The 18,081-nt window shown below is 38.0% G+C and overlaps 4 protein-coding genes and 1 long non-coding RNA gene across 7 annotated transcripts; 4 read left to right on the top strand and 1 right to left on the bottom strand.

Annotated features, from left to right (window-relative positions):
* Positions 1–223: 223 nt before the first annotated feature.
* LOC107631698 (large ribosomal subunit protein P3z) lies at positions 224–1,261 on the top strand. Its single transcript, XM_016335222.3, has 2 exons — positions 224–621; positions 893–1,261. The coding sequence occupies exons 1-2, from the start codon at positions 424–426 to the stop codon at positions 1,052–1,054; spliced, it is 360 nt and encodes a 119-aa protein (XP_016190708.1). The 5' UTR covers positions 224–423; the 3' UTR covers positions 1,055–1,261.
* A 3,036-nt stretch (positions 1,262–4,297) lies between these two features.
* On the top strand, positions 4,298–8,129 carry LOC107631697 (eukaryotic translation initiation factor 4B2). Its single transcript, XM_088507955.1, has 3 exons — positions 4,298–5,795; positions 7,134–7,568; positions 7,792–8,129. Exons 1-3 carry the CDS (start codon positions 4,624–4,626, stop codon positions 7,814–7,816), a joined length of 1,632 nt encoding a protein of 543 aa, XP_088364081.1. The 5' UTR covers positions 4,298–4,623; the 3' UTR covers positions 7,817–8,129.
* A 2,623-nt stretch (positions 8,130–10,752) lies between these two features.
* On the top strand, positions 10,753–13,727 carry LOC107631696 (GDSL esterase/lipase At3g26430). Of its 2 annotated transcripts, none has more exons than XM_016335220.3 (4): positions 10,753–11,578; positions 12,117–12,356; positions 12,573–12,782; positions 12,864–13,727. In XM_016335220.3, exons 1-4 carry the CDS (start codon positions 11,554–11,556, stop codon positions 13,559–13,561), a joined length of 1,173 nt encoding a protein of 390 aa, XP_016190706.1. In that variant the 5' UTR covers positions 10,753–11,553; the 3' UTR covers positions 13,562–13,727. The 2 variants fall into 2 exon arrangements, with proteins under 2 accessions (XP_016190706.1, XP_016190705.2); XM_016335219.3 differs by lacking the exon at positions 10,753–11,578 and adding an exon at positions 11,724–11,991.
* Positions 11,878–13,132, bottom strand: LOC148572654 (uncharacterized). Its single transcript, XR_015907166.1, has 2 exons — positions 12,999–13,132; positions 11,878–12,766 (listed from the first exon to the last, which is right to left on the bottom strand). It is a non-coding gene; the product is annotated as an uncharacterized LOC148572654 (long non-coding RNA).
* A 13-nt stretch (positions 13,728–13,740) lies between the features above and the next one.
* CSK (chloroplast sensor kinase) lies at positions 13,741–17,499 on the top strand. Of its 2 annotated transcripts, none has more exons than XM_016335217.3 (9): positions 13,741–14,302; positions 14,381–14,554; positions 14,657–14,977; positions 15,255–15,320; positions 15,409–15,477; positions 15,609–15,701; positions 16,024–16,238; positions 16,522–16,795; positions 16,889–17,499. In XM_016335217.3, the coding sequence occupies exons 1-9, from the start codon at positions 13,850–13,852 to the stop codon at positions 17,141–17,143; spliced, it is 1,920 nt and encodes a 639-aa protein (XP_016190703.2). In that variant the 5' UTR covers positions 13,741–13,849; the 3' UTR covers positions 17,144–17,499. The 2 variants fall into 2 exon arrangements, 1 of the variants encoding a protein (XP_016190703.2); XR_015907165.1 differs by having other exon boundaries at positions 13,751–14,302; positions 16,518–16,795.
* The last annotated feature ends 582 nt before the right edge of the window (positions 17,500–18,081 follow it).

Here is an 18,081-nt window from a genome sequence, read left to right on the forward strand (position 1 = left end):
TATTGTTAAACTTGTAATTTTATTTTTTGACTCGTGCCAAGCTCTTTTGTGTATGTGCAAAAAACTTCTTGTGTGCTCTACACAACAAAGCCCACTTGGCCAATGACCCAAAAAAAAGAAAGAAAAAAAAATGAATTGGGCACAAAATAATCTGTGTTTTTGACCTTTATTCTTTACAGCTAATTATTGGGTCTGACTCGATTTGTTCATTAATCAATCGGATTTGAGGAACAGGTTTAGGGCTAGCAATGGAAGAAGAAGCTCTTGAGGGACGAAATGGTCTTTTCAGGTAAAACCGGAATGAGGGTTCCAAAATCCGATAAATAACCCATGTATTCAAGTGAGACTGTGAGAGTGCCGTTCACTGGGAAAATCTCCAATTAGGGTTTTGATTATTTCGAACACACAGAGAAGCCATCAGCCATGGGAGTATTCACATTCGTTCTCCGCAAATCCGGCGCCGAGTGGACTGCGAAGCAGCACTCCGGCGACATCGAGGACTCCGCCTCCTCCACCTACGACCTCCAACGCAAGCTCGTCAATGCCGCTCGCGCCGCTGATTCCTCCGGCGCCGTTCAGTCCTCTTTCTCTTTCGTTTCTCCCTCCTCTGCTGTCTTCCAGGTATACACCTTCATCGGAAGCGAAAAGCTAGGGTTTATATTTGTGTTCCTTGCAATCTTAGAATTATAATGCAGTGACTTATACTTGATGATTAATGTGCATGTCATTTGTTAGATCCTACTCATATATTTACATAGATTACACTCTAGTATGCTTGATCTTTAATTCTTTGGTTCTATAGTGTGGTTTTCATTCTCTTTTGAGAGTTGTGTTGACTAATAGAGTGTGATGCTTTTGTGAAATTCTTGGTACCTGTGTTGTTTCTCTCCAGGTGGTTGTGGGTGGTGCAGTCTTCGTTGGAGGTGGTGCTGTTGCTGCTGCTCCTGCTGGTGGTGCTGCCGCAGAGAGCGCCGCTGCCCCTGCTGCCGAGAAGAAAGAAGAGAAGGTCGAGGAAGAGGAAGATGAAGATTTTGGAATGTCACTCTTTGATTAAAGAATTCTCGTTTTACCTGAATTTAGCTCACAAAAAGGTCTTTAATCTTCAATGCTATTAATTGTGTTATCGTAGTACCATTTTTTGTGTATTGGCTTGCAACAGATTTTGATACACTTCGATCAAATATTTTTGCTGTGATCCCAACAATTTTGTTGTGCTTTATTGATGTTCTTTACTCAAAATGATTAACTGTGCTTTTTACCATTGCGCACTGGAAACTTGAAATTTTGTGATTCGTGCTGATGCCGCCTTCTACATTTTAGTATTCTCCTGAACTATATTGATGTGATTTCCCTAAGAAAAATATGTCTTAAGAGTGAATAGATAAAAATACACACGAAAGAGTGTAGAAAAGACAAAAGTACATCTAAAAGATTAGAAAATAGTCCAATACACCAACTGGAAATATAATATTTTTTGAGCTTTCGTATAGTGATTTGAGGGATTACAAAGTCTAATACACCACTCGAAGGGAAGTTTTGACTTGTGAAAATAATATTTAGGGTATGTTGGACTATTTATAATCATTTGAGTGTACTTTTGTCTATATTATATACTCTTTCAGTCTTTTGTATGTATTTTTGTTCATTTGCATATCATCATTGAACAATCACTGTAAGAATTGATTGTTTTTTAAGATCTCTAGACCATAGAAAATACTTGCTCTTTACTACATTCATTATTCAGAAGTATGTTTATAAAATTTGATAGTTTATATTATTCTCTTTTCTTGATATGACCCTCCATGTATTTTGTTTTACGTGGCAAATGTATTTGCCAATATGATTGGAAATAAACAAAAAGGAAGAATGTAGTACGGATCTTCGTAAAATATATAATTAAGTTAGCGTGTGATGTAATGGAGTAATGTTTGGTTGACATCAATCCAAACTTTTTCGCAAATTGCCACTCACTATTAATGTGGGTGACTTTTTTTTATGCTCCGTATTATTTTCAATGGTGTATGTCACCAAATGGTTGAAGGCAAAGAGATTGGATGTATATTTTCACCAAGAGAGCCCAGCCTGAGGAAACAAGGGAGATATTTGAAAGTTTGAAGGGTAGAGCCAACTATCCATTGCCATGAAATTTTTATGACCACTATCTCCTTTGTATCACCTGCCTCACTGATGATAATCTTTTTGCCAAATCAAGTAACTTGAACAAAACCAGATCAGATTCAGAAGGTTATGGTTCAAGTGACTAAAGGAAGTTTCAGTAGATTTGCTGTGTAGCGGTTACTTCGCTCTCTATTACTCTCATTCGCCTTGATGTCCTGTTTTTGGGTAAGAACAATTGCAGAATCTAACAAAAGCAATCTGACGTATTGGTCGGTTTGTCACCTTGCTTTCTTTTCATAAAACTCGACCTGATTCTACCCCAAGAATATTCCCAACGAATATGCTATTGATTTCTTGCAAGCTGGATTTCAAGTTTTCAACCAACTTGGGTTGAATCATCACATACACTAAAGACGAGGAGAGAAAAGGGGAAGGAACGGGGGTGGGGGAGGTATGTGAAGTTTTCAAACAAATAATAATGTCCAGTATGATCAATGCCCAATAAGTTATTAAGCAAGAAATTTATTTTTAAAGCATATCGAAATCCTAATGCTAGTGTAACCTTTCTCACGTTAAAGTATTGTCCTTTTTTTATCTACAAGAATTTACACTACTGTAACTTTTTTGTGGAGTACTTGAGAATCTCCTGGTGAATGTTATAATCTTGTTGTTGAGGCATTACGTTGGAATTAGTTGAGAGGCTTTGCAACCAATCCTCAGCAGGTAAATATTGTGACAGGTAATAAACTATAATTGAGTACTATTAGCAAACTGGAAAATCATCGGTTTGATGATGAGTACTAATCATTTGCTAATTAAAGAGACCGCAAGTTTGGTGACCAATAATAACGGAGCAAAGTTTTTCCGACATAAAAGAGGCAATGAAGGAGATAGTTTAGACTTATAAAAATGTTATATGTACAAAAAAATTAATCACTAAATTAATTATTATTTATTTATATATAAATATAAATATTATTTAATTTATTTTTTTTTACCAAAGATAGAGAAATTCGAACCTGCGACTGCGACCTCATAGATGAGTATGGGAAGATTATGTTATTTGAGTTACTCGTTAGGTTATTTAAGTCATTGTTAATATGTTATTTCTTATACTTTAACATGTATTGATATACATATATCATGATTGTTAACTTTAAATTCACCCACTTCAAGACCAAATTTACAATTTTTTTGGGGGAAGGGGGGTGTTTTAAAAGTAAAAATGTTAGTAATTTGACATTACAAGGGAGCCAAAAATTAATAATTATAAGAAAAAAGGTTTGAATTGTCTCACCATTCTTCTTTTCTCATGTTGTTATTGTAACAATGTTTACTCCCCCCCCCCCCCCCTCCCCCTCTCTCTCATTATAAGTGTTGATTGTTGGCCTTTTTTTTAATAATCAAATTAGCATTTCCCAAAATAGACTTACTTTGAAATTATTTCTCTATATATTCATCAATTAAATTATATAAAATATATATTAAAATATAAAATATATATTAAAAATAAATTAAATAATATATATTTATATATAAATATATAATAATTAATTTAATAACTAATTTTTTAAGGACGCATAAAATTTTATATATTCATATAGTATTTCATGTTGCTGCAAATTGTCGTCCATCGGTCAAACAAGAAAACCAATGGAAGAAAGCTATTTATTAATCCATTAAACAAAATAATTTATTTGACGATTGACGGTATATTAGAGAATTTGTTAGCTCTAAATGCAAGTAAATATCCCTGTGCTAATTTAGGGTGTTAATTTTACTAATGAAGGCCAAGCACTATGATATAAAAAACTGTGACTTAATAATATTAAAAGCCTAAGGTCATCATCATGAATTAATAAAAAGGGACCTAGGGCAACATTTATCATGCAATCCACTCCAATAATCAAAATCTAATGCTAGTATTCACTTCCATTTCACCCATTCATTTACGCTACTTAGCCTTTTATGCTCACCAAAAGTAGTTAGCATTTTAATTAGCACGGTTGCTAAAGGCGCCAGAGCGTTAAACGCACAGTATCACAAAATATCAAGAAACAAAAAGAAGCAAACATAAAACTGTGGGAGAAAATTACCGGTAGATCAATATCAATAATAACGTCTTTCATAAGGTCGGTAGGAGGATCTTTAATTAACGTTTAACTGTTTAGGCCCGTAAAATGGTGTTTTTCTTTTTCCTAAATAAAAGGAACTGCGTTTGTGACTCCATTACCTGATCCGCGCGTGACGTCACTTCATTTGAGGCACATAGAACTCAACTCGCGCACCCTCCATTTTCTCATTTGTTTTCATTTCATCGAATCATCTTTTTGGTTCGTTCTCTCATCTCCCATCTTCTCCGCATGTTCTCGGAGCACCGGCTCCAACTAACGGAGCCCCGCTTCACATCTTAACCCAAGAAACTTTAATTAAGACAAATAACACACACTCTCTATCTTTTCTTTAATTTTTCTTTTATCAGATCGCGAGAGATATTCACCCAACATGTCCAAACCTTGGGGCAATATCGGAAACTGGGCGGCGGAAGCTGAACGGGCCGAAGCGGAGGAGCGGGAGGCCGCCGCCGCTGCCGCCGCCAACCCGCAGGCCTTCCCAAGCCTCAAGGAGGCCGTTAACGCGAAGCCTAAGAAGAAGAAGATGACGCTATCGGAGTTCGCAGGCTACACTTCCGGTGGCGGTGGTGCGTTGGAGTCCAAACGCTTGACGCAGGACGAGATGCTCAGTCTCCCGACGGGGCCGAAGGAGCGGTCCGCAGACGAAATGCAGTACAACCGGCTCGGCGGCGGGTTCTCATCCTACGGTCGCTCCGGTGGGTCTTCGATGGGTCGCTCCAGGGACCGCGAAGGGAACGGCGAGGGTTCCTGGGGCGGAGGGAGGAGATCGTTCGGCGGATTGGAAGATGAGCGCAGGGGTCCGAGTCCTAGGGTTTCAGATATCGACCAACCTTCCAGGGCTGACGAGGTGGATAACTGGGCTTCGGGGAAGAAATTGCCGTCGTCTTTCGATTCCGGCCGGCAGAATAGATATAGTTCTCTTGGCAGCGGCGGAGGCGGTGGTGGCATTGGTGGCGGAGGCGGAGGTAGTGGATTTGGTGGTAGCTCTAGAGCTGACGAGGTAGATAATTGGACATTTGGAAAGAAGCCTGTTCCCGCCAGATCTTCAACTTTTGGTTCCGGTTTTCGCGATTCTGGCGGGGAGCAAGATCGCTGGACGAGGGGACCACCGCGGGGGGAGCAGTCGGATCGCTGGTCGAGGGGACCAGTGCGCGAGGAGCGGCCGAAGTTGGTGTTGGAACCACCGAGAGGCGATGCTTCTGCCAATGAAGTACCGGTGGTGAAAAGTAATAAGCCGAACCCTTTCGGTGCGGCGAGGCCGAGGGAGGAAGTTTTGGCAGAGAAGGGAGTGGATTGGAAGAAGCTGGAAACAGATTTGGATGCGAAGAAGTCTACTAGTCGGCCTTCGAGTGCACACTCCAGCAGGCCTTCCAGCGCCCAATCCAACCGCTCTGAAAGTGTCGGGCCTGCTGAAGCTGTGGCGAAGCCCAAACCCAAGGTGAATCCTTTTGGGGATGCCAAACCCAGGGAGCTTTTGCTGAGGGAGCGAGGTATTGATTGGCGGAAGGTTGATCTTGATTTGGAGCATCGCGCTGTTGACAGGTTTGTGCTGCATTTCCCTTCTTTATATCTTGTTTCCCAGTGATCTTCATGCTATGATTTTCGTTAGTAATGTTGATTGAGTGTGCATTTCAACACTGGCACTGGTGATGCGGTAATGGTTTCATTTTCTAGAACTGTGGACAGGTTGTTCCATCTTTTGTGCCTTTTCATATTTTATTTATGTTTTTCTGTCTTTTCCATGTTTTCATTCAAAATTGTAGTGTAAGTTTGTAATAGTTGCTAGCCTTTTCAGCTTTTGCTTTATTAGTGATAATGATAAACTTTTTGACAGGCTCTAAGGAATTTAAATTGTCATGTTTAGTGGTATGGAATTATGGATACACAGAAAATTGTTGGGAAGATAGTAGTGTTTCACTTCAGGTGGATTTCTTTTGGTCGAATGAGAGATTAGGGATTAGAGATTTTGGAATATCAAGGATAATCCAGCAACAGCTTTTAGCAGCGTGTGGTTAAAGAACCCTAACTCTTGCATGGAGAAGAATCATAGAAGTCCACGTAAGAGTGTAAATCAGATAGTGGGAGACCTTGAGAAACACAGCTGAAGCGATTAAAAGAGACCTAAAATTTAATAGTTTAAACAATAAACATGATTCATGATATATCAAATTGGCATTAATGAGACAATGTTTGTGTTTTTGTGGTTCCGAAAAATAAATTCAATTTTAAAACACCAAATTGCCATTAATGAAGCAATGTTTGTTTTTTTATTGTTCTGAAAATGACCTTATGTTTAATACTCTTTTTGTCTTGTTTATAAACAATTTGGATCATTATGCTTTATGTGAAAGACTAAGATTTGGGGAAAACAAAGGTCATGTGACTTCTTTTTGGTGGGTTCTGTTATTTTTTGCTTGTTATATTTGTAACAAGCTTTAAGATGTGTAATAACTAGTATGGTTAAGCTTGAAAGAAAATATTGGGATTTAAGGCATTTCTTTGGTCAGAGTATGTTAAGGTCATTCAGTGCTACTGGTAGTGGGGTTGACCTTGTAGCAGCGGTAACACTGCCTAATTATTGGAATAAATATAGAAGTATTGTATTATGTTATTTAATCACCTTTATATATGAGTATTTGGTGCATTGTTAAGTCATCATTCACTCGTTCTTTTTTGCCATAACTCTATAATTCCACAAATTACTAATAATTTTAGTTTTCAATCTTCTATACTGTTCTCACTGTTGGTTATCCATATTGCCATGCATAAAACTGCTGCGAAGTTGGGTATAATGAATTAGATCGTGCTTTATTTGCAACTTATTGATCTATCAAATATACATGTTATGTTACATCCTTGACTTCTTGAGGAACATTTCAGGCCTGAGACAGAGGAAGAAAAATTATTAAAAGAAGAAATTGATTGTTTGAGGAAGGAAGCTGAGAAAGAGTCTACCATGAATTCAAATAAAGAATCTTCAAATGAGACTGATGCAGAACAAAGCAGTACACAGGAAATATTATTGCAGAAAGAGAGGGAGCTTGAACATCTTATACGTGATTTGGATGACAAAGTTCGTTTTGGGCAGAAAGCTGTTGAAAGGCCAGGTTCATCGGCAGGAAGGTCTGTTGTTTATTCTGATAGGCCACATTCTCGATCAAGCTCAATCTCAATTGAGGATTCTAGAGGTGAGTCTGCAGACAGACCTCGATCCCGTGGCACAAGTGATACGTGGGCGGGTCCTAATGATGACCAAAGATCATATCGAGGAAGCAAGGACAGGAGAGGGTTTTTGAGTAGCAGAGACATGAATAGGTGAGAATACACAGCTGCATTGCTCTCTCTCTCTCTCTCTCTCTCTCTCTCTCTCTCTCTCTCTCTCTCTCTCTCAAGACACAAGTACACATTTTCAGAATTCAGTCCTGCCACTCCTGTTTGAATTTTGCATATTTTGTCCGTGACTTTCATTATTTATACATATATACCTTGTACATTTTTGCTCTGGGCCCAAGAAGTGCTGATATTTGCCATCTTACAGGTCAAGGTCAAGAGAGAGATGGTGAACAGCAGTTTTGTGTGGATTAAGAGTTATCTTCAACTTTTGATCACCAGAAGCTGATACTATTTTGTCCTTTTACTTGCCTTTCTAATCGTTTTGTTCATTACTCCAGGAGTTGGAGCAACAATCATTGAGTACTGGCACTGAAACTTTTGCCTTGTCTATTGTTACATCTTAAAACGTTGTAAATTTGATTTTGCCCCCCTTCTGGTAATTTTTTGGGTGTCTGGTTGAAGGCAGATAGCCTGTAATTTTATTAGGACTTCATTTTATTGAAGATTATGAAACTTGCTAGTTAACGTGATTTTGTTCTGATATTCCACTTTCTTTTCCCTCTTCTTATATCTTCTTATTTGATGTTTTGATATTACTACACTGGAAGCACATTAACACCCCCCCCCCCCTTCTCTCTCTCTCTTCCCCTTTTTTCCCTCCCATTCATTCAGTTTTTGCAAAATTGGTTTGTCCCAACCGGTCTTGACGTCACTTAGTATTTGCGAGAAGTCTTTTTTATTCTACAGCGTGGTACAATCTCCCGCGTCTGGTTCAACCATGGAAGCATGATAATTGCATCTCAATGCCAATAGTACTCGCCACAGCACCGTCTGTCTATACACTAATGAGTTACCATTGTTTATCCGTGAGTTCCTGTACATGGATGTCGTGGTGGTGGTATCACAAATAGGATTTTGAACTTTGAAGTATGATATCTTAAAAGGTGATGACTAATATGAAGATTTAGAAATTGTCTTTCGCTGATGATGCTGATTCTGAAATAGAATTTAGAGAGTGCAACACGTGGTCCGGTGAAATACATCTATACCCACATAATTTCCACCTCAAAAGTTTATCAAACAGGCGTGGACTTCTATCAACCGCCATCTTAAAATTGTTCATGCCAATAGTTGTGTTCTATACCGAGTCTAAGTCCACCAAAAGAATAAACGACTTACGTAAGCCGAAGACATCAAGTCTTAAGGTTCATATTTTGTAAATCAAGAGATCTTGAGAAAGTTACACGAATCAAGGCAATTAAAGGAAAATGTATAAATTCATTAAAATGGTTATTCGTGAAACCGTAGAAATTTGCATTCCATTAACAAACTAATGAAGGCACAAAGCCGTTATCTAGATATTGATCCTTTAAACAGAGCCCCAGACACAAAAAAGGAGGTACACTGTTTATTAATCATTACTAAATAGAAAAGTTCTATGGTGACATGGAAAGTGGTGGATAAAAATGGTCAAGAGTTGACTAGTTTATGGGATGAAGACGGAGGTGATACAATGGTTGCTGCTTTGACTCATGGTTAGTGACTTAGTGTTAATGAGTCTATTAGGCTGGTGTGGAGCACAATAATTTGCAGGAATTTATTGCAAAATAAACTTGTAATTATGTTGCCCAAAAAATATTTTTTACGTTTGGGTTTTGCAAGTAAGTAGACAAACTTTAACAAATTTTAATAAAACATTATGGTTTTTATTTTTCCTAATCTAGTCCAATATAAGTGATTATGGATTTGTAAAACAAAATATATTCTCTATTTACTGAAGTCAGCTATCTTTTGTGTAAAAAAATGATCTATTTAAAAAAAATTATAATTTAATTCTAATAAATAAAAAATCTCAATCTAAAAATACAACAATGATTAATTACTATTTTTAGATCTGTTTAGATTTATCTTAAATGTAATAGTTAGATGTAGATCGAATAAATAATTTTTAAATTTTAATATTTATATTTAGAACCTATTAATTTAAATAAAATAGCGTATAATTTTAAATTATAAATTAACGTATCTAAATTATATTAGATAATTTATTAATAATTTTAAGAATAATTATGAATAATTCACTTAAATGTGATTAAAGAAATAATTATATAATTATCTATTGTAAAAGAATGATATTATCACAAAATAAAATAAAAATTTGTTTTGGAGTTAAAAATAAAATTTATTTAATTTAAACATTAACAAAATTTGATATGTATCATAGTCTTTTTTTATCTACTAATTATTATACAAATATTATAGTAAAAAAAAAATTTAGTATTGCATAATACTACACATTTAAAATTTTTTTGTTAAACAGATTAGTCTAACTTAACAAAAATTATTTATAACTAGTATTATTCCAAATTTTATTGTTTAACTTAGTTAAATTTGATTTATAAAAAGACTTAGATGTACAGGGTTAGGGGTGTTCAAATCCAAACCGATCCAAATTAAACCGCTCATCCAATCCGATCCAAACCGAAAACCGATTAAAACCGCACTAATTCGGATTTGATTGGATTCTATTTTTTGCAAACCGCTGGATTGGATCGGATTTCGGATCTACTTTTCATAACCGATCCAATCCAATCTAAACTGCATAATGTGCTATAATATTATTATTTTATTATTATATTTACAATTATACTTATAACATGTTCAATTTGTTATACATTTTTCTATTATTCATGTATTATTATTATTTAATAAATATTTTATGTTGAAAATGTTATTTATTTATTTATTTTAACTAACCTATAATTTTATTTCTATTGTTATGTTATCGTTAGTTTTTTAAAATATTGTTAAGACTTGTTATGCCATTGTTGATTATTTAAAATTTGATGTTGAAACTTGTTATATGTATTTAATTTTTTATTTAAAAAACCGCAAATCCAAACCGATCCAAACCGCTTGTAATCGGATCGGATCAGATCGGATTTCCAAAAAAATTTCATCCAATCTAAACCGCATCGCACATAAATTAAGCATTCGGATCGGATGACTTTTTCCCTTAAAACCGAACCAAACCGCACCGCGAACACCCCTATACAGGGTTATTCAATTCTTAAACCCGTATTTTAGCCGATTTTTTTTTTTTAAATTAAATTTCAGTTTTTGTCTCCACCATTTATTGCGTTTTTTTGTCAGGGTCTAGGCCCACAGACAAGCCCAAATCGCAGGAGCCGGATCGCTAACCCTAAGACCCGACCCGGCGAACGAAGAACGCTGAACGCCTCCATCTCCACTATGCGACCGAGCCTCTCGCCGGTTTCAATCCACCTGCTGCCTTCCGCTGTCTGCTTCCTCACCGTCGCCGATCTTCCCGCCGTCGCCTGCATCGACGCCTTCTCCTAGATCTTCACCGGCGATGCCTCTGTTCCGCCTGAATCACCCACTCGATCTCGACTTGCTGGGAGCGTCAAGACAGAAGCTCGACGCCTTCTCCTTCGAGGTTCATCAGCGATTTTGGAGTCCGATTGTTGCTCTCTATTTTGTCAACGACGCTAAACAATCTCCACCATTTGTTGTAAATCTCATAGTTGTCCCATCTACTCCGATCCGGTTGAGTCCTCCTCATCCTGTGAATCACTAGTCCACCCATCAAATTCAGAGGAGTTATCCCCGTCACTATCCAGTCCTGAAGAAGACATCTTCTGAGAAAAACGGAACAACAGAAGGGCTAAAAAGGGATATATCACTAACACTTTCAATCTGACCACGCACTAGCTAAAAATGACTGATTTACCCAACTTCTTAATTAGTTTGGTTTAGCAATGGAAAAAAATTTACCATACCCCAAACAAAATTTCCCGTCATTCGCTGGGAGTGGCTACTGCGCCTTGGCCATCTTTAGCCACGAGTCGCATACCTTCACCACAGACGTCACCAAATAGATATCCCTCTGCTCATTTAGGTATTGGAGTGTTTGTGCAAGTACCAACTCCAGTTCGTACACTAGGAAATGACGAGGCCAAGTTACCTAATTGGTATGTTTACTAAACTTACGAACAAGTTGGTGCAGAGCTGTTACCGCTTTTTTGAAAAAATTATCTTGTAAAATACTAAAAAGAAAAAGAATGTTTTGAATTATTTGTTTAAGAAAGAAAATCAATTTTTCACTGAAAGGGGAATTGTGTTTCCCAGGGTTATAGAACAAAATTCTTAACGACTTAATTCTCCCTGATGCCCTGAGTCGTAGCTATACAGCCACTTACTGGAAGATCAGTTGCATTAATCCATTTTCTAACTTGTTGCCAAGAGCCCAAGATGAAAGATCCAATTCATATGGTGCCAACTGTTTTTTATATTAAAAAAAAAAAAAAAGAGCAGATGATAAATAAATGTTCCAATGACCGTCGGGAATATGTTTTAATGATCAAACATGTGAAGACAATCAAGGGTATGGACCTCTGTGTGTGTGTTTTTGTTTGACTAAATAATTGATGAAGTCAACACAGCCCAGTGTGTGAATAATTGTAGTTTTTACATTTGAAATTGGAGCTCACCGTTATGATATGGATCCAGTGGGAGAGAAGAAATGGGGAGATATTTTGTCATGGATTGCAATATCAACGACGCTCGTTATTGCAGTTGTGGATGGTAGAGAGTGCAGTTTTCCGGCCATATTCAACTTAGGGGACTCCAATTCAGACACGGGTGGCCTCACAGCAGCTTTTGGGCCTGCTCCGCCCCCCAATGGAATCACTTTTTTCCACTCCCCTGCCGGACGCTTCTCCGACGGTCGCCTCATCATTGATTTCATAGGTAACTACCATTCTCATTAATTACACTAATCAGTGATGTTTTCTTTTCTTTTTCCTTTTTTCTCTTATTTGTGTTGCCTCTGTGAAATAATAAGAGGATATGGATGTTTTACTAGATTACAGTTGTCTGATCTAGATCTGACAATCTTATCTTTTGTTTGTTTATGTACGACCATGTTAATCAGAATCTGTGCTGTTTTATTCCATATTTCTCCAGCTCAAAGCTTTGATTTGCCTTATCTGAGTGCTTACCTGGACTCTGTCGGCTCAAACTTCACTCACGGAGTGAATTTCGCAACCGCCGGATCCACTGTCAGACATCAGAATACCACGTTGTTTCAGAGTGGATATAGCCCCATCTCCCTTGATGTTCAGTCTGTGCAGCTCTCTGATTTCAAAGCAAGATCCAAACTGGCTCGCAAGCGAGGTGATTTGCAAACATTAAAGTGGTTAGTTTATTAAGGGAACCATGTATTGTAATCTGACTCATGTTATGCAATAAATATAGGAAGCGTGTTTAGGGAATTGTTGCCCAAGGAGGAGTACTTTTCTGAGGCTTTATACACCTTTGACATTGGCCAAAATGATATCACTGCTGGCTACAAGCTAAATATGACCTCAGAGCAAGTGAAGGCATATGTACCTGATGTTTTGACCCAGTTCTCCAATGTCATAAGGAATGTGTATGAGGAAGGTGGAAGGTCGTTTTGGATCCACAACACAGGCCCACTCGGATGCCTACCTTACATGCTCGATCGCTATCCAATGAGTTCAGATCAAATAGACAAATCTGGATGCGCCAAACCCTTCAACCAGGTTGCACAGTATTTTAACCGCAAATTGAAAGACACGGTTATGCAGCTGAGGAAGCAGCTGCCCGAGGCAGCAATCACCTATGTTGACGTGTACAGAGTGAAGTACAGTCTCATAAGCAATGCCCAAAAATACGGTTTCAAGGATGGGGTGATAGCATGCTGTGGGCAGGGAGGGAAGTACAACTACAATAACGCTGCAAGATGTGGCGCCACCAAGGTCGAGAATGGAAAGAAGGTGCTGATCGCCAAGTCCTGCAAAGATCCAAGTGTCAGAATTATTTGGGATGGGATCCATTACACTGAAGCTGCCAATTACTGGATCTTCCAACAAATTGCCAATGGATCCTTTTCAGATCCACCCCTGCCTTTAAATATGGCTTGTGAATTTTGATCTTATTATTGTGTACTAATCATTACCATGGACGTAGCTTTCATGGGATGATATGATATGTTAAAAGGAGAAACTTCGATAAGAATTGGCAAGTGCTGACAAACCGTACCAAATTGTAACTTTTGTGGCCACAAGTGGCTCATAAATGAAGTTTATTTTGCTTGCTTATCTAGAACCATAAATAATATCAAGTGTTGTGTGGTTATAACAATCAGCAACGGAAACTGCATCTGCAAAACACAAAAAAGCTTAGGAGAAGTAGCAAGGAGCACCCTAATCAAAATCCAAATGCCAGTCTCTGCCATAGCCACATCTTCTTTAACTACCACGCTATCCTCCCTCTGTAACTGTAACTGCAATAACAGTAACAGTAACCGTAGCCGATTATTTCGCAATTCTGTGTTCTTTCCTTCCTCCACTTCCCTCGCTAAACCCTCCTGCTGCTTCCTCCATACCACTCTTAATCCCAACACCACTAACCCTAATTCCGACTCCGACAACTCTCTCCGCCACCTCCTCCGCCATGACGTCCACGACTCCCATGACTCCCCCGCCACCGTTGCTTCCGCCGCCGCCATCTCCGCCGCTATCCGCAAGGCTTCCACCTCGCCCGTTGAGTTCGCTCAGCGACTCGACAAGGACAACCGAAGCGGACTCCTCCTCCCCAGCCCCGACTTCCAGAGGCTCTGCCTTCAGCAGCTCCACCTCTTCCGCAGGATCGTCCCCGAAGCTGTTCTCTCGGTTCGTTCTCCCATTTGCTATATTCACTTTCGGATTCAATGTTGGAAGAGATTGCTGAATGATAATGCGTTTGTTTAGGTTTATGTAAGGCCAGCTGGAAGTTATGTGATGGATCAGTTGGAGCTACGGAGGGTTGCTCTCTACCCTGGAGATCCTCAGCCTGAGGAAGACGGCGCCGTTGTCATTCTTGTTGGTCATTTCAACATCCCTGCCGGCTTGCGCGCCACCGAGGCTGCACTTTCCAACTTGCAGGTTTCTTGCCTTATACTCATTATCATTCACTCTGCTTCTATTCATTATTATTATTAGGGTGCTCTTCATTGTTGTATGTGCGTGAATGTTATTTAATTGTAGGTTAAATTTGTTCCGGAATGTAATGCTGTGGTTCTTCCCATGGTGAAACATCCGTTTGTTGTTGGTTTCTTGGTTGCCGAGCTTCCTGTGTTGGAGGTGGAAAGGAGTGATCAGCCTCAGAGTGGTGCTCGCGATAGCCGAATGTCTGTTGAGGAAGCTTATTCTTTGCCTCCTTTTTTGGATATAGACAAGAAGTCGTGGGAAATTCAAACTCTTCGAGTCCAGGATGAGCCGGTTGGTATGTACAACTTCACTCCCGAACAACGATCGAATGCCATCAACATTTCACAATCTCTGGCCATGGCGTATGTAATGGATCAGGTTTGCATACTGTATCTTGCTCTTTTGAACATGACTCTAGCTCATTACTATTTGAATATGAAATGCTAGGATGTTCTTAAATTGCTTGTACACTGCTGGAGTTACCTTATTCCAATTCGCTAAACATATGCTACTTGAAAATACGATTTTTTAATTAAGTTTAAAATCGTTCATCAATTACTTTATTGAGTGAGACTGACTCTTAGCGTTAGGCATGCAGTGTAACTGCCTCTGATTGATTTCTGCATTACTGTACAACTTTTTGTTCCTTTTACAGAAAGCAATGTTACTTCAGCAATCAACATGGCAAAATAATGTTAGGATGGGTGACCTGGTCGAGCAAGTATGAGTTATTATTGATTGTTACTTTATCATTATTTTCTTCCTATTTTGGCCTGTACTAACATTTCTTCCACTAAATTTCTAAACAGATTCGTGGTCCTCTATTGAGCATTCAAACCTTAAGTAAAATCCTGTCTACTCAAACAAAGAAAAGTCAGGTTTGTACTTTCTCTAATTATAGTTGATGGAAACGTTACACGTCCTATCTAAGCATGGTTATAGGATGCCAATAGTATGCTGAAATCTGTTCTATGAAAGAAAACTATCTTTTAAATCAGTAATTTGGCAGATTTCATATGACATTGTTGAGGATATCCTGGTGCAAGGTGATCGACTAAGAGATGTTTTGGAGCAACTCCAAGAAGCTGTCTATTTGACAAAGGTACTTCTCTCTGTAATTTCTATATGCTGATAACCTGTTAATTTAGCTTGGGATATCTTCAAACTTGACAATTTTACTGTCTCTTCCTCTATCTTTTATCAAAGCCTTATGCTTTCTTGTATTATTTCTCACAACAAAGGATCCAAGACTGGTTAAACATAATTTAATGCTCAATTGATCTACAAGAACACGAGCCTTCCCCTAGATTGAGATTTTGACTTAGAGTTTGATCATGTATGCCCTTTAAAATGATTCTTTCCTTATTTGGAATTTCTTTATATGTATATATTGTGCTGAATGAAGATTTTTGTCCAATTTGCAGGCTAATATAGTTCGATACAATGAAGAAGCAATCAAGAAAATGAATGGTTCAACTCACATACTTGCTGAGTCGTCAAAATCTCAATTATTAAATAGTTTTCCAAGGGATGGGTCTACAAATAAAATGAATAATGAGTCGCATTCTTTAGCTACTGCCCATGATATAGAGATGCCCCTTCCACCTTTGGCTCTAGCTCCATTACAACCAGGAATCAGGTAGGTTTAGTTGGTTGATTATTAATTTAATAATGCACGTGGTTCTTCACTTCTTTTGATGATGTTATGTTCTCTTCCTGTGTATAATTTTTTCTTTTTGGTCCATTTGGTGTATATCCCCTTCAAGATGGAAATAAAACCCATCAATAATATCTTGTATATTTAATTTAACTTCCTTATTTCTTTTGGTATTCTGTTTTTGGCCTTTAGATATTTATTTCTCTCCTTTTTACAATTGGTTTCTGTTTTTCTTTTGCTTACGGTTTTCTGTTATGTCAGGAAGACCATGCAGTGTTTCTGAAGTATTGGCAGACCTGGTTGATGCTGTGAAACCTCTAGCCCAGAATCAAAAACGTGTAGTAGAACTAAATGAGCTCTCATCACATTTGCTAGCTGCTGTAGAAGAACCTGCTTTACGCCAGGCTTTCAGCAATCTTATCGAAGGTGCTTTATTACGCACACATGTCGGGGGAAAGGTTGAAATCGTGTCTACTGCTGCACCGGCAGGAGGTGCCCTTGTATTCATTGATGATGATGGGCCTGATATGCACTACATGGTAAACTACTGAATCTCTTCATTTTGAGTCCATTTATACTGGCTTCTAGTTCTATTCAAACATTTCTTGTTGGTTGCGATCTCTTTTCTGTAGACACAAAGGCGCTCACTCACACCGTATGGACAAGAACTCATGGCCGAAGACATGATTGAAGACAACATGACATGGAACTTTGTTGCTGGGCTGAGTGTTGCCCGTGAGATACTAGAGAGCTATGGATGTGTGGTGCGTGTTATATCACCTCGGACCAAAGATGCTCCTCTTGGTGCTGGTGGAACTCGTGTAGAACTCTGGCTTCCCTCTGCAATTGAAAGCTCTGATTTGAGCCTTGCATCCCAAGAGGTATAGCCTCTATCTGAAGTTCCACAGAATGCATTCGAAAAGATTCAGCATCAGGATCATGCTTCACAAAGTGGAATGAATGACAGTAAGAAAATAAGGGGTGGTACATATATATTGATAGTTCTTAAATGAATCAGTGATGTGTATTTGGTCCTGTGTATAGCTCGTAAACATCGTTGTGGTACATAGTTCAGTTCGTTGTGACTTTACTGTTAGCCATGTACACAATAAACAATGTATTGCATAATAGAAAAAAAAAACACTGATTGTGGTTTGAGACCATGCGCCTAACGCTTCAGCATTTGTATCGGATTTAAAGAATAGATGAACTTGTCTGAAGAATGATGAGGAATTTGACAGCAGCCCTCCTGTGTTCAAGAGAAATTAGCTAATAATTAAATGAAATAATGATTTTCCGTGGATATATAAAAGTTTGCTTTTCAATTTTTTAGTACACACATATATATCAGTTCATGTAGGTTATAATATGAAAAATAAATAAATTATTAATTGTGCATTTAATAGCATTTAATATACTAGTTATGGTTAAACTAATTAACATTTTGTTATGGTTATTATTATTATAACTAGTGGATTCATAGTCCAACATCCTCTTTTAATCTTGATCAGACTTTTCCCAGAAAAAAAAAAAAAACAGAATTCCTTTCTTGATTTTGAATGAGTTGAGTTGAATCTAAACATTTCTTTCCTATTAAGTTTTTTTATATAATTTTTTTTCCAAGTATTTTCCGATTCGAAGTAATTATAGTCATGTTTGAAAGAAGTGTCGGCATTTAAAATATTCGACTTTTCAACCAATTTTCAGTCCATGGTACTCATGGATTAGCCGCCTAATATTAGACAAAGTGACAAACCTCGTTGATTTTAAGCACCTCGCTACCAGGTTTCCCATATTTTCTACAACTTATTTGTCCTAAATAATT

Source organism: Arachis ipaensis, chromosome B3 (genome assembly GCF_059453495.1).
Source record: "Arachis ipaensis isolate K30076 ecotype BB chromosome B3, ASM5945349v1, whole genome shotgun sequence".
Lineage (NCBI taxonomy): Eukaryota > Viridiplantae > Streptophyta > Magnoliopsida > Fabales > Fabaceae > Arachis > Arachis ipaensis.

What these genes read in the sequence shown, in the direction of transcription:
- LOC107631698 (XM_016335222.3), top strand. Translation starts at nt 424, where the DNA reads ATGGGAGTATTCACATTCGTTCTCCGCAAATCCGGCGCCGAGTGGACT. An exon ending in CCTCCTCTGCTGTCTTCCAG is followed by an intron (nt 622 to 892) that starts GTATACACCTTC and finishes GTTTCTCTCCAG; the next exon opens with GTGGTTGTGGGTGGTGCAGT.
- LOC107631697 (XM_088507955.1), top strand. Translation starts at nt 4,624, where the DNA reads ATGTCCAAACCTTGGGGCAATATCGGAAACTGGGCGGCGGAAGCTGAA. An exon ending in GAGCATCGCGCTGTTGACAG is followed by an intron (nt 5,796 to 7,133) that starts GTTTGTGCTGCA and finishes GGAACATTTCAG; the next exon opens with GCCTGAGACAGAGGAAGAAA. An exon ending in AGTAGCAGAGACATGAATAG is followed by an intron (nt 7,569 to 7,791) that starts GTGAGAATACAC and finishes GCCATCTTACAG; the next exon opens with GTCAAGGTCAAGAGAGAGAT.
- LOC107631696 (XM_016335219.3), top strand. Translation starts at nt 11,859, where the DNA reads ATGAAAGATCCAATTCATATGGTGCCAACTGTTTTTTATATTAAAAAA. An exon ending in ACATGTGAAGACAATCAAGG is followed by an intron (nt 11,992 to 12,116) that starts GTATGGACCTCT and finishes ATATGGATCCAG; the next exon opens with TGGGAGAGAAGAAATGGGGA. An exon ending in CCTCATCATTGATTTCATAG is followed by an intron (nt 12,357 to 12,572) that starts GTAACTACCATT and finishes ATATTTCTCCAG; the next exon opens with CTCAAAGCTTTGATTTGCCT.
- CSK (XM_016335217.3), top strand. Translation starts at nt 13,850, where the DNA reads ATGCCAGTCTCTGCCATAGCCACATCTTCTTTAACTACCACGCTATCC. An exon ending in TCCCCGAAGCTGTTCTCTCG is followed by an intron (nt 14,303 to 14,380) that starts GTTCGTTCTCCC and finishes GCGTTTGTTTAG; the next exon opens with GTTTATGTAAGGCCAGCTGG. An exon ending in CCATTACAACCAGGAATCAG is followed by an intron (nt 16,239 to 16,521) that starts GTAGGTTTAGTT and finishes TATGTCAGGAAG; the next exon opens with ACCATGCAGTGTTTCTGAAG.